General features: G+C 51.5%; 1 protein-coding gene across 7 annotated transcripts in view; it reads left to right on the plus strand.

Moving 5' to 3' along the window:
* The first annotated feature begins 653 nt into the window (after window positions 1-653).
* SHANK3 (SH3 and multiple ankyrin repeat domains 3) overlaps window positions 654-17045 on the plus strand; it is a 402299-nt gene continuing 385907 nt past the window's right edge. For all 7 annotated transcript variants that reach the window (XR_009958823.1, XM_062579208.1, XM_062579216.1 and 4 more), the window contains exon 1: window positions 654-780. Coding sequence is in view for 6 of the 7 variants with exons in the window: in XM_062579208.1 (XP_062435192.1) it covers window positions 718-780 (63 nt within the window). In the remaining variant the exon portion in view is untranslated. The remainder of the gene's footprint in view (window positions 781-17045) is intronic.

A 17045-nucleotide genomic window follows, 5' to 3' on the forward strand; every position in this document is an offset into this window, starting at 1 on the left:
TGGAGCAGGAGTTCCCTGTGAAGCTCAAGTGTGGGGAGTGGGTTCCCCTGTGAGATCCCTGTCACGAGAGCCTGTGGGGATCCTCCGCAAGGTCTCTGCCCTGGGGATCATGGTGTGGAGTGTCCCTGCGAGATTCCTGCATGGGGCAGAGGTTCTCCTGCGAGGTCCCTGAGTGGGGGGTGGGTCCCCTGTGAGCTCCCTGGTGTGCAGTGCCTGTAAGAAGTGTGTGGGGGTTCCTACATGGTCCATGGCATGAGGATCTCTGCATGGGGGGTGTCCCCTGTGAGGTCCTTGCATGGGGTGGGGGTTCCTCAGGAAGGGCCTGGAGATGGAGAACCTTGTGTGGGGTGGGCAGAAGTCCCCGCGAGGTCCCCGTGTGGGGTGTCCCCGGGGTCCCCGCAGCCGCGCTCACCGCGTGTCTCCCGCAGGGCCCCCGGGCGGGCTGTGAGCGCGGCCCCCGGTGCCGGTGCTGGTGCCGGGCCGCCCCGCCGCGCCGCACGGAGCATGCCTCTGAGCCCCGCCGGCAGCAAGCATGAGAGCCCGGAGCCGCCGCCGCCAGAGCCGCCGCCAGAGCCGGAGCGCCAGCCCCGCGCCGCTGCCGCCGCCGCTGCCGCCGCCGCCGGGGAGCCGGGCGCCGGCCTGCGGGAGGAGACGCGGCACGACCCGGCCCGGGCCCCCGGCGGGCCCCGCTCCCCGAAGCTGGCGGCCTCGGCGCGCATGGAGGAGCCCGCGCCCGGCGCCATCGTCGTCCGCATCGGCATCCCCGACTTGCAGCAGACGGTGAGTGCCCGCCTGCACCCGGCCCCGCACCCCACCCCCGGCCCCCGACCCCGGCCCACCCCCCTGGCCCGGATCCCGGCCTGGTCCCCGACCTACTCTCCCGGCCCGGAACCCAGCCCCGCACTCCGGCCCCGACGGGCACCCGGGTCCCGCACACCGACCCCCACCGCACTGGCCGCCGCACCCCGGTCCGGCCCGGCTCCAGGAGCGGCGCTGCCTCGTCCTCGGGGCCGCCGCCGGCCGGCACCACCCGGGCAAACTTCGCAGCGCCAGCGGCGGGAGCGGCCGGACGGCTCCCGGCTCCCAGCCCCGGGCAGGACGGCTCCCTGCCCCCGCTCCCGGCTCCCAGCCCCGGGCAGGGCGGCTCCCTGCCCCCGTTCCCCGTTCCGGCCCCTGCCGGGCGGCTCCACGGCCCCGCGGAGCCAGGGAGGACGCGGGTGGAGCGGCCCGGGAGGCGCCGCCGAGCGCTCCGCGGGGCCGCTGCCGCCGCCGGGCACTGGCACCGGCGCCAGACGGGGCCGGCAGAGCCGCGGCGCCGGCAGCGCCCGCCGCCTGCCCGAGTGCGGAGGCAGCGCGGCTGGGAGCGGCCCGGGCGCTCCGGCAGCGGCTCCAGCGGGCCGGGCCGCGGGAGCGGGGCCGCAGCGCAGCAGCAGAGCCAGTGCCGGCGGAGCGTGCAGGCGGGGCCGGGAAGGGGCGCAGGCAGGGACTGGCCAGGCGTGGATGTGAATGGGCTGTGTGCGCACAGATGTGACACCTGCGGGTTTGGGGCGTCAGGCTGCGGTGCCATGTGGCAGGGTGCAGTGTGTGCTGGACAGACGACTGTGCTGAGCAGAGGCACAGTGTACCCAGGGCTGCGGTGCCACAGCCACAAGGGCGATGTGCAGGTGTCACCGGCAGGGAGTCGAGGTCTGACACAGCGGGTGCCGTACATCGTGGCGTGCTGGTCTGGCAGCTGTGACAAGGAGGCAGCATATGTGGCTGGCATGGAGAGGCACCGGCTGCCGGTGAAACTGGGGTGGCATGGTGGGCAGCTTCCATGAAGCACAGTGCATCTGCTGGGCTGTGAGACAGCAGGTGTTGTGGCAGGGCACAGCATACCCATGGAGGGTATGGTGGGGCTGTTGCAGAGCACAGTGTGTATTTTTGCAGCCATGTGCTGCAGTGGAATGTTGTAGCTCCGCAGAGTGTACCAGGAATGGTGAGGTGGTTATCCTAGGGGTTTGTGGGACCTCCCAGTATTTCAGAGGTGGCAGGTTGTGCTAGGACATGATGTCCCTGCGGCGTTGGCTGTTTGTTGGGGCCCATTATCTACATAGGGCTAGCTGGCTCAGGCCATGAGGTGCAAGTGTGTTTTGAGTGGCACAGTGAGGCCCCCATGAGATGACATGCTCAGGGCAGGGGAAGTGTGCATGAGTAGCTGTGCTTGCAGTGGGGAGCAAGAGCTTGGAGACTGAGGTCAGTATGGGAAGGCTGTTTGGTGACCAAGCTGGGGATGAGGCTCACAGGGCAGTTTGGAGATAGGTGTTTTCCAGGAAGGCAGAGGAAAAAGTTTGCTTAAGGGTGAGATAGCTGTGGCCCTAATGAAGAGTGTGCTCCTTAGGGATGGGGTGTCTGGAGCGATGGCTTGTGGGGGGAAGTGTGGACTGCAAGGCACAGGGAGTGCCTGTGGCCAGGGAGGAGGCTCAGCAGGCGGGAGGAGGGGGTGCCCCTTGGGAATGAGGGGTGGAGGGACTGAGGGTGAGCAGAGCATGACGGGGGGGGGGGGTTAAGCTAAGTGAGAGCCCTCCTGGTTCCTGGGGAAAAAGTGCTCTTTGGGAGAGTGGCATGAGGGTCCTTGCTTGGTGACTGAGGGGTAGGTGATGGGGCCAGAGAGCTTACTAGAGGATGGAGGCATTGGGCATTGGGATGGAGGGGCTGGCATGCTCACAGATACTGGCTCTGCAGGCTCAGCTGGCAAGCTCTGCAAGGAGCAGCAGAGGCAGCACTGCCTTTGCTGTCGAAGAATCAAACAGGCAGATGCACTGCACTAATAAGGACTGACCTTGTGCTGCGGGAAAGGCTTTGGACCCATTTTCTTTTGCCCAGCCAGGCCTGCTGCAGCCCATGCTGGGATTGTGAGCCTGGCTCTCAGAAAGAGTATCTGTTTTTTCCTTTTTCCCTTCAGTATTAGCACTCGAACACCAGCTCCTTCTCTGCCATCTCTGTGCCCACCCATGCTGATGCACAGGTCTGGGTTGTGTCCTACTGCTAGTCCTTACCCCAGATCCCATTGTGTGATGTATTTCGGTGCAGGGCCTGAGGATTGTCAGTGAATACAGTTGCTCTGCACATTGCCATGGTATCCACCTCTCCGCTTTGCTGTTTCCTAGGCCCTGCTCCATGTCTCCCTTATCTGTCTTAGTTTGTTCTGGGAATGTGCATGGCTGTTGGAGAAAGCACTGATGCCTGTGCTAAATGTGATGGTGTGTTGTAAACCCCTCTGTGACTCCTTCACTACAGCCAGGGGATAGTCCCAGAGATGAATGGAAGCAGCTCAGCCTGGCTAGACTTGAGGCTGCTGAAGGCTGTGGTGGGAACGGGGTAGTTTCTGCAAAGACAACATCTTTGCATGTATAAAGTAGGAATCTTCCTCCCAGGCCTCCCTTCCCCATGGGGCAGGTGTGTATCAGAGAGCTGAATGGAGGAAAAGTCTCTGCTGCCACTCCTTGGGGTGGGGAGGAGGGCTAGTGGAGCAGGCGTGCTGGGGAGGCCTGTGAGCTGCCTGAGTTGCTGGGATCTCAGGCCGGTGGTGTTGCTCCCCTTGGGGGAGGCCGAGTCCTTACGGCAGGCAGGGTTTTTTGTGCTCAGAGGAAAGTGGTGTGGAACACTGGGAACGTGGGGCAAGGCTGCTAGGTGCTGATAAGAGCACCACAGCACTCGCATACTGGCACGCTGCATGCCTGGTTAATGTGTAAAAGAATTTGCTGCAGTCTCAGCTCATGGCTCCAGCTTTGCAGTGGGAGCAGTGTTGTGTATGCAGTACTCATGGAGGCGTGGGCTCTCGGGACCAGCCCTGACCTGGCACCATGGGGGCTGCTGGGCCAGCTGGCCCCACGGCTGCACATCACAGGGCGGCGAGTGCTGGGTTTCATGGGATACGTGTGACAGAGGTTGCACTGGGACACCCATGTTCCACTGGCAGCAGAACAGTGATGGCACTTACTGTGAGGGCAAGGGAGAGGAGATTCGGGCTAGGAGCCTGCAGGCTCCCTGCGGAGCAGGGACCAGCCCTGCACAGCACCTCTGCCCTGTGCAGCAGTGAAAGGATGGAGCAACAGGACCACTGCTTTGTCATACCCCTCTGCCGTTGTGCAGGCTCAGCCAGGGGAGCTGGACACCCCCGCCTTACTCCTGTGTATCTGTACTCCTGTATACCGGGTCCATAGCACAGTGCTGGGGCTGGTTATTTGTTGCAGGAGCATCCCTTTCCTTCTGACCAAGGCAGTGCCTGCAGAGGGCTGTTGTATTTGTAGCTTAGGTGGGGGCTGATTTCCCAAATAGCAACTGCCTATTTTGCAGACTCCTCTTGTTTGCTACTTGAGATACCTTCACTTAAATGAAAGGAGGCAGGGAAGATCTGTCTGGCTTAACAGTATGTATCCCTAAAAGCTGTGTAGCATCCTGTAAATGTCCCTGCACTTCCCTGGGCTCCCTGCAGATCACCCCTGTGCATTAGCTGTCTGCTTTGGGCACTCACAGTGCTTGTCCTCTGGGCCCCGGGCAGACAGGCTTGGTCCCTGTCTGCAGGGTGCCGTTCAAGCAGATGAGGGCTTATCCAGTGTGAAAGAGGACAAAGGGAAAACAAGAGATGGGGCCTGTCCCATCTGCCACTATTATGCTTGCCCTCACTCTTCTGTCTCCTTTGTGGGGCATTCTGGGCTCTGGGATATGTCCAAGAATGTTTGCTGTGTCTTGGAGAAGCTCATGAGAAGGTGCTCCAGAGCTCTGTGCATTCTCTGCCCCCTCCTCCTCTCTTACAGGATGCTGGGCATCTTGGCCTTACTCTACTGGCAGGCTGCAAGACTCCTAGATCCCTCATCACTGCCCCCGCTCCTGGCCTGCATTGGTCCTGCTGCAGCCTGCAGTTCCTTGGCATTGTGCCAGCATCTGGCAGGCCAGAGCCTGGCTGTCGTTCCTGGAGCAGCTGGCCTAGGGTGGCTCATCAGGGTACAGGTTGCAGGAGAGCTGCAGCACGTGGTTTCTTGGGCCAGGGGGACCTGTGTCCTGGCAGGGTCTCTTGTTCAGACCATTTTCCCTGGGCTGGGCTGGGCCAGGCCTTTGCATTTCAGAGCTGGTGTCCGGCTGTTGTTCCCCTGAGTCTCTGTCACCAGCAGAGAGCCCATCTGGTGCTCCAGGGTCAGGCCAGTTTCCATCTGCCCATCTCTTCCTTCATGGTGTCCTCAGGTGTGCTGGAGTCTGTGGCTCTCCTATGTTTTCTGATCGCGAGAAGGCATTGCCACATGCTTCAGCTCCTGGGCTTAGAACCTCATTAAATCTCCGCAGTGTGCATGGTTGATCTGTGATAGCTTCTGTGCTGGCTGTGCCAGTGCCTGCTGCACCTGGGTGCTTTCTCTGCCCTGACACCCTGCAGAGGTGAGGAGAGGGGGGAGGCAGGGAAGAACCTGAGGTGCAGGCATCTTCTCAGAGATGTCCTTCCCTTGTTTTTTCTCCCACTTGCTGCCCTGGCTGTCTGGCTCTGCTTCGGTGGTGGCCCTCCCTAGAGAACGCAATGTGGGTGGACAGTGAGGTTGCTGTTCTATCTGCTGTGCAGGTCTGTGTGGGGATCTTGCTCCAGAGCAGGTTCATGTCTGTGCCCTGGGAGGGATCTGATCTCACGATTGCTCTGTCAGCCTGGAGGAGCAGACTAGGACTCTAGTGAGCTGAGGAAAGGGAGGGATGTCCTGCAGGCAGGGGTAAGGCATGCACAAGAGAGGCAGTCAATGCCTGTCTTGTAAGCAGGACTGCTTCACACCTCATCTCTCCAGGCCCTGCTCTGTCTCCTTACTGGACCTGATTGGGATTTGCTCTAAGCATATGTATCAGGGATCATTCAGAGAGATAAGGCTTTTGTCTTATTCTGTGCCAGGTGAAAACATAAGGAAAAAGGATGCGTTCCCAACAGGAATGGCTGGTCTCCACAGAACTGTGTGTTGCTGACGACTGTGTGCTGTGTGCCAAAAGGGCTTTGCTCCCTGAACTCCAGCCCTTGCACTGTCTGAAGTGACCCTGTACCCTGGCCTCATGTGGGTGGCTCCTGGGCACTTGGTGTGGCAGCCACAGCACCCTGCTGATGGGAGATGTGCTTTGCTTCAGCAAACTCTGCTTTAAGATGGGGATTCATCTCCTGTGGGGTCTTCAGTCATAGAGTGCACAAGTAGCTCTTCAGTAACAGGTTGGATTTCATTATGGTTGTCAGTGTTTCAGAGATCAGGTCTTCAACTGGCCAGAGTTCAGGTTATTTAAATGTATGTCTCCTGTCAAATTTAGAGCCCCCAGGTGGGTTTTTAGACTTTGTTAAGTAGCTGACTCTTCAAGTCAAGCTTCCTAGCTCTCTTGGAGTTGTCTCCAAGGCTCTTTAAGTTCCTTGCAACACTCTTTTACTATCTTTGTTCAGTGGAAAGCCTTTGAATTTGCTGGTAGTGGTTTCCATTGTTAGGGGCAAATCTCCACCTGAGGTTGTGACCTTGTCTCTGAAAAGGCAGTCTCTTCAGATACTTCACTGTTTACATCCTAATGATGGGTCAGCACTTCAGGTTAAATAGGGAGCAACAGAGCAACCTGCAGTAACTCTGAGCTCAAGAAAAAGAGATTAAGCTGCCCAACACCCATATAAACAGCATGAGAAATGGAATCTGCAGCACACAAAGAACATGACATTTTTGCAAAGTGTTCTCCTACTCTGTACAGACACATCCTAATGTAGAGAGGTAGGTGGAGATGTGACAGAAGGACAGGCTCTCCTGCAGTACAGAAACCAGGAAGAGGTGTGCTGGAATGGAAAGGAAGCACATGTTAATCATCTACCAAAAGGAAATTCCTCTTCTTGCAGTGCAGAAGTAGCTGGTGGTATTTACTGCCATGTAGGCAAAGAGCTCTGCAGAGGCCATAAACAGGCTATAAACCCTTTGGTGTATTGACTGACAGGGCTCGCAAAACACCCTCCTTTCTAAAAAGCAGAGTTGCCCTAGGGAGTGGCACCATTCCCAAAGCCCTGGGCTGGGGTAGCATGAGGGCATGATGGCAGAGTGGGCTTCCCTGGGCAGGGGCAGGGGCAGGGGCAAGGGCTGGGGAGTGGGAGACAAGCAGCACTTGACATGTGTGGGACAAGCTGCTCCTGTACTGGGGGGTCCCTGGGACCATTGTCTAGAGCTGCAGCATCCCTATCAGATCCTTGCTATCTCCCAGATCATGAGGATGAAGAATGAGGAGGATTATTCCAGTATTTCCTACCCCAGACTGTGGGCTTGTGAGTTGTTTACATCCTTTGTCTCTGCCTACCCCTTTGCAGGCAGAGGAGATGCAAAGTACGGCCAAAAGCTTGCAGCCTCTCTGTGCTGCCAGGAAGATGATGGCTGCAAGTGGGGTGGCCAGTCTCCCAGGTGCCCCAGGAGCCCCACAGCAGCATGAAGACAAGGCAGGTGGTGTCAATGGCTGGTGCTGGGACAGGAGGCTGTACCTGTCTCCCTGTGCCCAGAGGAGGTCAGAGCTGTGGGGAAGGCTGGTGGAACTGGAGGTGCCACCAGAGCTGTGAGCAGGGATGGTGCATGCTCGGTGTGGAGAATGGCAAGGCTAGGATCAGTGTGGAGCTGTGTGAGTTGAGGAGCAAACTGGTTGTGTGGTTCGCAGATGTGAGGCCATCTGCCCAGGTGCTTGAAGTCACTGAAAGAGCAGCAAGAGCCGTAGGCAAGAAGGAGATGGCTCTTGAGTTAGGTCTCCAAACCTCAGCCAGTAAGAAACATCATGCTAGGGAGTAAGTAGCAATGATGATTAATGCTCCAGCAGAGGGGAAGAGAGTGGTATAAAGAGCAAACAGTCCCTTTGATGGGTGGATGCTAATTTGGGATGAGAGACAAAAAGCCATTTGTGTGGGAGAGACACTGAACCATGGTTGTGTTTCTTTTGATGCTGCCACTTGGGAGCTGTGGCTGTCTGGGCTGTGCCAGGGAAGCAGGGTGCTGAACTGCTGCTGTGTGGCTTGCAGGGGAGGCACATTGTGAGGACAGCCTTCCCTGTTACAGGGACAGGGACTGTCCCAGTCCAACTCTGGGGCAGCATGTGAACACAGCTGTGCTGCACCTCCGAGAAGCCTTGCTGGGAACATGTGCTCTGTCCTCCTCGCCAGCACCCGTGGGCATGGGGCAGCACCAGGGCAGCTTGGCCAGTGCTGAGTGGGAAGTCTCAGTCTGTTTTGGCAGCATTGTTTGGATGCTGTCCTGGTGGCAACAGACCTTGGGAATTTCAGGCCAGATCATCAGTTTCCAAACTACGAGGGTTGTAAGTAGGATCTGAAATCTTGAGGAGAATTCAGTTTCATTTGTGATGGGAATCATGCTGAAGCATGGTTCTGTAGCTGGCATTGCAACCAGGAAAGCTTGGGAGCTGCTCAAGTAGCTTCATCCGATGGAAGAATGTTCTGTGGGTGTCTAGGCTGCAGTCTTTCCTGGATTTGGGAAGGTTTCTCCCTTTCTCAGGGTTTTGATGACATGTCTGGGACCAGCAGAGGAAATGTCCCATATTTGGGGCAGACAGTGATTTTGGAGGCATTGGATTGCCCAGCTTCATTTGTAAGAGGCTGGCTGAGGTGTCTGCTGAGGCCAGAGCTTCCCTTTGCTGTGGGTTTGCCAGTAGCTCATTTCCCTCTGTGGCTGCAGAAAAGGCTCTGCCCTGGTCCCTCTTTTCAGTCACCTGATACTTCAGGAAAATATTTTCCAGCTTGTTATCTCCTTAACGCAACTGAATGAAGCCTGAAAAACAGTGCACAAAGAATTGATTTTTTTTTAAGCCAAAGGAAACCGAGAAATAAACTTTCTTATTAAGAAAGAGAGAAGCAAACTTTTCCTGAACTTCTGCTTAGTCAGGACTGATGGTGGGAAGGAAGGCTACTAAGAAATGGTGTGAGCCATTCAGTTGGGATTTGGTTCAGATTCACCGTGCTGGGAGTCCACCCACCAAACAAAACCGAGGATGTGTGTCTGCAGCCCAGCAAGGTGTGCTATGCGGGCTGTGAGCAGCGGCCCAGAGAACTGCTGCTGACGGCAGCATGATTCTGCTTGTGCAGATGCCTGTGCAGGTGGCATGGTGCGGTGTGTGCAGGGCATGTGGGTTGCAAGCACCCCTGTAGGCTGCATGGTGTGGTGCATGCAGGGCACATAGACCACAGGTGCAGGTGCCTAGGCAGGCGGCATGGTGCAGTGCATGCAGGATGCATGGGCTGCAGGCACCTGGGTAGGCTGCATGGTGCAGTGTGTACAGGGAGCATAGGCTGCAGGCACTCATGCTGGCACAGCTGCAGATGCTGGGGAGGAGCCATGTGATGAGGGATGCTTCTACTGGCTGGTGGTTTTGCAAAGGGAGAGTTGTTGTATCTGTAAATAAAAAGGCCCATTTTGTAAAATTTGCTACCTGCTGCTGTGTTATGTCTCCTTTAAATGAAAGCAGAGGAAAGACAGCCAGGTGTAGGAAATGCCATTGGGCACATTTTTTCTGAGCCAGAATCTGTCCCCTCATGATAGCCCATGACACAGGATGGACTTGAATGATGAAAAACATGTGAAAAGGTCCACTTGGTTTAGCCTGCACTGGCTTGTTAGCTACAGACACTTGGAGTAATTCACTGAGAGCTAGCTCCAGGCAACTGCTGCAGCACAGTACTGGCAGGCACAGCAGCAAACCTGCCTGCAGCTTGCTTTGGCTTCTTAGACAAGGTGCAGTCCATCACACTGGTTGCTTTCCTGCAGCTATGGGGAGTTGTATTCTGCACTGCTGTGCATATGCCATGTGCTAAGTAACATGGTGCGGACTGTGGATAACACAGTAGATAGAAATGCTGAGATTGTGGAAGGAATTCATATGAAAAGCATAAATGAAACTATGTTTAAAAAATGTTGTAAGTCAAAAATCCAATAATAAAAACAATAGTGAAAACCTACTCACATATATGAGCTATTAAGTTGCTGTCCCAAACCCATTTTACTCCTCAGTTTCAGATGTTGGCAGAAAATGAAAGGATCCCTGGATGAGGGGCGGTGGGGGCCTGGAGTTGCACTGCACTCTCTGGGAAATCCTGGCTCTTCACCAGACTCTCCTAGCACTGGTGCAGAAATAATTAAAATGCAGATTTTGGGAAGATTACCCCATGCATACTATGATATAAATTAACTCAGTTGCACAGAATTTCTGCTCACCAAATCCCTGCTCTAAAAGTGTATCAGCCACTGCTGCACAGAAAAATATGAGACGTGCTGTTGTATCATGGGAGGAAAAAAATAGTCTAGTCGGTGGTGTAGTCTTTGAGCAACGGCATGTGATTGTGTAATTAAAGACTGCATGGTGCTGTGCTCACGAGGGGGCAGAGCAACCGCACTCTGTGCTCCGTGAGTGCCTGCAGACTGGCGAGGCTGGCAAATGCCTGCTCTCCTGCTGGGCAGGAGGACCATCTCCCAAAGGTTGTGATGCTTGGTGGGGAAACTGGGGACACTCCTGGCTGCCTTCGTGTGTGTCGCCTCACTGCAGGGCATGAAGCAAAGGCTCAGTGGGGTGCGTGCAAGGGAACAGGGTGGGTGAGGGTTTAGTCTCAGCCACCATCCCACCAGGAGAGCAGGCACCCTGACAGGGACAGCCATGCCAGCGATGAGGCGTGGGGAACCTGAGTGCATGGTCCGTCACTGGCAGCCCTGTGGGCTTCAGCTGTTCCCTTGCGCCATAGTGGTGGGAGCTGTGGCTCTGCCTGTGGAGCAGCCGTGTCTGGCACGGAGCCCCACTGCACTGCTGCTGGTGCTGTGTGAGCATTTCACTCCACTGACCCATTTTCTATGGTAGCTGTAGGGCAGGGAATTGATTTGTTGTGACAGTTTGGGCTGCTGTGCTCTGTAGTCACTCCTAAGATAGTAATTTACTTGGAGTTCGATAACCTAGAAACAGGTTCCTCTTTTAACCCCAGTCTGTGCAAGTTGCTGGTGAATGCTGGCTTTGACTCTGGCACAGGGAGGGTATTGAAGAGTGGGCAAAAGTAAAGGGAGACTGTGCAAGGCCACGAGGATGCTTTCTAATGCTGGGGGGGATGTCTGCTTCGCCTCTGCCCGCTCCTGCATTCAGCCTGTGGCTGCTTGTCCTCCGGAGAGAGCAGTTTCAGCTCAGCTTTGGCCCTCTGCATTGCTCTGTGGAAGAGCGTAGTGGAAAGCCAGGATGAAATATCCAAAACAAAGTTTAGGAGATTATAATCCATCTTTTAAGGTGACAGAGACATGGACAAGCCAAGGTTTGTTTATCTGAAATTGCTTTGTATCGGAGCCCCGTATTGTTAAAACACATTTGAAAATTGGATTTCCAAAGTCTTGTAGCTGGAGTGCTTTGGAATCAGGTCTTAGTTTCTCCTTGGCCCAACTGGTAGGAAAAGGAGTAATATAGAAAAAAAAAACTGGGAGAGGGCAAAATTACCTCCAGCAGTCATCTAAATCCCATCCGTCTGTAGAGTGTGCAGGGGACTTCGAGGCACTGAAATCTTTGCAGATGTCTGACCAAACCTGGGATGTATTCCATCCAAACACTTTCTGCTGTAGGTGGTGAGCAGCACTGGCTTCCTTCGGCATGGCCAAGGCTGCCATGGTTATAGTTTTAGTGAGTGATGAGACACAGGTTTGCGATTTACTTTTTTCACCAGAAGAAGGCAAAACTTGTTCCAAGAAATCACAGCTCAGCACGTTGCATAAAAAATGTATACAGAGAGATAAGAGCCTCTTGCAGATGAGTGGTACTTAGGAAGCTGCTATTAGAGAGCTGGAGCTCATTGAAATAGCTCAGAAAGATCTAGAGGAGCAGAAATGTTCTGTTGATGAGACTTCCTCCTGGAGATTTCCAAGGGCTTTTCTTCTCCATTGTGTGCTGGCAACTGTTTTTCTTTTCTCTTTTAAATTATGTTAAAACCAGACTAAGGAGCTACTGTAGATTAAAATAACATTTTCCCCCCAGTAGCTTTAACTTGCAACAGCTCCCTGAGTTGGGTTACTGTTTGCCATGCAGGAGTGGAGCTGAGGGAGGTTGCCCTGTTCAGCAGCTGCACTAGCTTGATGTGTCTGCAAACTGCATCCATAGTGTGGAAAGGCTTTTTGTCTTCTGGATCACGTTCAGATGGATCTAGTTTAAAATGATGTTAACAGACATTGCCACTAGCAGAAGCTGTGGCTGCTCTCTCCTGCCCTGTGCAGAGTCAACATAGGCATTTTACTGCCCTGATGGTATGGGACGGATCCTGGGTGAAGCTGACACAGCCAAAAAAAAGTCCAGTGTTAATCCAGATATCTAAATGGACCTTGAAACTACCAGCATCAGAGATATGTATTTTGGGCTCCTGACAGAGTGGATGAAACCCAGCCATGTGCTAATTAGCTATTTAAATATATACCCACCCACACCATACTCTATATAGGTTTTTATTTGCTATCATAAAGCAGGAATAAAGAGCACATAATTCAGGTTCTTGTGGTGTTGTATCTTCTTCCAGGTCATTTTAAAGTCAAAGAATAAAAAGGCTTTTCTTCACCAAAAAAGACATCATCCTTTTCCCTAAAGGGCAGAGGAGCACGTTTTACTCTATCCTGTGGCCTCACAGAAAAGCCACTGTTCTCCTTGATGTTGAGGAAGAACTGGGAGCTGGTCTGTGCAGCTGACTGTTTTGCTGACAGCCATGTTCAAATAAAGCAGCACTGTGCCCCCGGAGAAGGAGTGGGAGCCCAACGGGAAGGAGAAGGCGAGGAAAGCAGGACTTGCATTATGGCTGTAGCTGCGATGGGCTTACCATGGGATGGCAATGTGGTCGTGCAATGTGACGTGCCATCCCTCAGCTGCTAGGCTTTCAGGCTCACCTCTTCTTTATCCCGTGCTTTACCACTCACCAGTTTCCCAGTACCACATAGATCCTTAAATTCACTTTCCTATGTTTTGTTTTTTCTCAGCTCTGTGAATAGTGCAAAGCACAAGAAATAGAAAAGCATCAATGTTTCAGTGGGAAGATCTGGCGGTCAGGAAATGATCTAAACCTCTTAAATGAGCCAAACATGAACTTGAAACTTTGATCCTTGGCCAAAACATCTGCCTTCTTCTGGTATAAAATCTCCAGATATCAATAGTTGTAGCTGATTTTTCACCTCTTTTATGGGAGAATCAAACCACTTATGTACATACTTTGAGATGCTTTTTGGTTACAAGCTTGCATGTTGTTTTTCCACAGGAACCCTCCCTCTTTCAGATCAGATTAATAGTGTTCAGTGAATGAGGCAGCTGTTCAGTGTTTTTTTTTATCTTTCTTATTTACTATGTAGTCCTATGCTTTGTTTATTTACTCTGTTGAATGCTGCACCAGACATGACATATTTTAAAGAGCCTTTGTAGCTTTTTTTGTTGTGTTCATTTTCCTGACTTAACACACAAATTAAAGCCTTCTCTCAGCATCCAGAAGGTAGGATCATCAGATCTTCTGCGTATAACAAACCATTAAATTTTATCCAGTGTCTCTTATACCAACCTGAGTAGTTTGGGGTGAACTACTGCTTAGCATCTGAAAGGCGTGTAGTCCAGTACAAAGCTCATATGAAACAAGGAGCCCACCAGTTCCCCTGGAAAAATGTCCACAGAGGCATATCATTTTACCTCCTTGCACAATGGGAAACGAGCTGAGAGATGAAGACCAACATTTGCACAGCGGCTGTTAACACGGATCACATACTTCAGACAAAAGCCTGAGGTTCAGGCTGCAATTTAATAATTAATACTAAACCTGTTGGCTCAGGTTGCTGAAGTTTTCCCTTGAAGCCTTTATGGGAGCAGGCCAGCCCCATGGCAGGAGAAGCTGGGGCAAAGCCGCCCACATGCTATGGAGGGTGAGATGGGAGAAGCTAAGGCTGAGGCTGTGCAGGGGGCTTGGGCCTTGGTCTCAGCGCATGGAGCCTAGTCCTTGCTTCAGCGAGGCTGAGGTGGGCTAGGGCTGGGATGCACCCCCCCCTGGTGATCAATCAGAGTAAATTGCACAAGTGATTAGAAAAAAGCTTGGTTAAGCCTGTGAAGCTAGCTTAAATACTAAACCAAATTTTAACCAGAAATAAGTGAAAATATTTTACTCCTTTCGGCTTACTCAGCCAGTTCAGTTCACAGATTAGTAGATCCAAAATTGAGGAACCAGGTGAACACTGAGAAAGGTAGAACTTTCTTTCTTCTTTTAATCCAGCCATAAAAGTTAATTGTAAGAGGGAGAGATCCACCAATTCTAAAATCTTGATGAACCTGAAGGAACAGTTTATTTAAGTGACTACAGATAAAAGTCCTTTTTTATGGTCATTGATGGAAAATGCAAGGCATGTTTTGGTTACTTACATTTTTCTTATGTATCTAGCACATTTAAGGTAGTTTTATTTAATTAGCTATTACTAAAAAGTACTTCAAAATGCTGAGTGAACATATTTTAATGCCAGTTCTTATCCTAGTCCAGTTTGACTTAAATCACAAGTAAAAAACCTACTCATCGTCTATTAAATAAGAAATAAGCTACTCACTCTTTTATAAAACATTAGTGTAAAATTAAAAAAATGAATTTATATTTACATTATAATTGCTTAAATAGACATATACAGTTACAGTGTATCTACTTAGCAAAAAACACTTTTGGTTGTAAAGTCTGTATTGAATTACAAATTAATCTAATGTAATGGTTATGAATTGATCAGACTCAGCCCTTCCTTAGGAAAGTAGCTAAGCATGCAAATGCAAAACAACATTAGACTCGATTATTTATATCCAGATTTTCTGCCAACTGATTTATCATGGTTAAATCAGTGATCACTTTGACTTAAATCAATTGATTTTGCTTCATAATGTGTGTGGAGGGAGTCTTTTGCCTGAGGCAGGAGGACTTTTGGTCACAGCGTTGGATCTTTGGCTGCAGTTGATTATTTCGTGGACTGGGAAGTTTAACTGCCAAGTGCTGTGCAATGCCCTTTGGGACACTGTGGTTGAATTGTTTAATGAGATGTTTTGAATACCTGCAGTTTATTTGCATAAAACTGTTCAAACCTGATTTAAAGAAAGCTGTATAAATACACATGTGTATGCTAGCACACTGAATCCAGCCCTCTGCTTCTCAACAGGGCAAAGCAGTCAGCTTTGCCTATATCCTGCTCTGCAAGCATTTCACAGCCCTGATGGAGAACAGGTGAAGAAAAGGATATCATTCTTAAGAGCAGAACAGGTGTTTCATCCTCTGTGGCTTGTTATTTGCTGGTCCATAATTAACGTGAGGCACAGTGACTGTATTGCAAAGGCTGCATTCTTCTGCCTGGTCCTGTCCCATAGGAAGGAGGACTGCAGTTTGTAGTGTGAGGCAGGGTTTTTTGTGTTTTGTCCCTGGTCACAGAGGTGTTTTCTGTGATTACTTACAGTATGGCAAGGGCTGGTGGGATGCTGCAGTGACTGGACTGATCCCTAAAACAGGATTGTCTACCTGCTTGAGCTTTGGGTGCAGAAGCTCAAAAAAATTAGAAGGTTTCTAAGCTTTTTTTATGATTTAACAGCTTAAAAGAAGAACAAATTCTCTCAGGAAACATGGATCTGTGTGGTTTTGGGGACAGTCATGAGGTGAAGATTCCACCCTGAGGCATAATTTGTCATGGAGGCATAATTTGTCATGGTGGGTGCAAAGATGGGTTTGTGTGCTCTAAACTAATCCTTCTTTTGGTTAATTGCCTCCTCATAGAATTGCTCTGAAGAGATTTAAACATTAAACTGAGTAATAAGACATGTTCTTCTACTACTTTGTACATTTGTTTTGAGTTTCAATCCTTTACATCAGACTGAGTGTGACTTCTTCGGGCCAGAAACTAGACCGGCTCTTAATCTGTAGTGTTTTGCATGTGGGAATGGCTCTGGTAGGTCCCCAGCACTGCTATCATGAACATGTCGTGCTTGTGCATTTGCAGTCCTGGTGCGGAGATGCGATTGCAATAAGGCACAGGGCCCATAAGGTTGGAGCTGAAGCTCCTTAGCCTTGCTGTTAGATCAATGCCTGGGATTACGGGTTGTTATAGCACTATATTTGACCTGCTTTAATGGGAAAAATTGTGAGAGCACCCCACAACTGTGTTATTAGAGCTAGGCATTCATGTCTCATTTCTATCTGCAGTGATGGCGTTCAACCTTTTACAGCTTTTCTGTATGATGGGTCAATAATAGTTATCTCACTCTAATGTTTAGGATGCCTCCTTGACTGGTAGGAGGACAGGTGCCAAAACCAGTGTTAAGCATCATCACTACAAGAGCTAGGGCAAAGAACAGTGGCTTATCCTTCAAAGCTTAGAGAACAGCAATCGTGTAAGCATTGTGTGACAGAATATCTCTGGTTGCAGAAATGTGTGAAATGCTGTCAGCTGTGCAGGAAAGACTGACTAGCAAAGTAGTATGAGTTCAGCTGAAATGCATGACCACAGTGGTGAGGTGTGTCTGGCTAGCTGCCCTGCACAAAACTGGGTCAATGTTAGCAGCAACACAGGTAATACATTTGTTTAGCCTATTGTTAAAGCCCTTCAGTGATGGAGATTCCACAGTTCCCAACAGTCTATTCCAGAAGTTCCTAGCCTTACCTGAAAACAGTGCTGAACTTCCTTCTGAGATGCCTTATAAAATAAACCCAGAATTTCAATTGAAGTGGCCAAATTTGTGTTTGTCCCCTTGGAAGATGTGGATTTACACCGAGTGCTCAGCCTTGCTGCAAGGCATGAACACTGGTGATGAAGAGCTGAGTGGCACAAGCATGGTAACAGCGGTGCCATATCTGTACCCTGCTCCTTTTGAAGTGTCATCAAAGTCACTCTAGCCTGTTGCAGAAGTGTTCATAAAATCTGTGTTTCCTGAATCTGGCATTGCCAGTGGTGCCTGGCTACATGGTAACTGGGAGGAAGTGGTGCATGCTTCTGGAGGTGGCTTGTGCAATGAGGGGCATGCTCTGCTTCCTCGCATTGCTCATC

Source organism: Rhea pennata, chromosome 1, assembly GCF_028389875.1.
Source record: "Rhea pennata isolate bPtePen1 chromosome 1, bPtePen1.pri, whole genome shotgun sequence".
Lineage (NCBI taxonomy): Eukaryota > Metazoa > Chordata > Aves > Rheiformes > Rheidae > Rhea > Rhea pennata.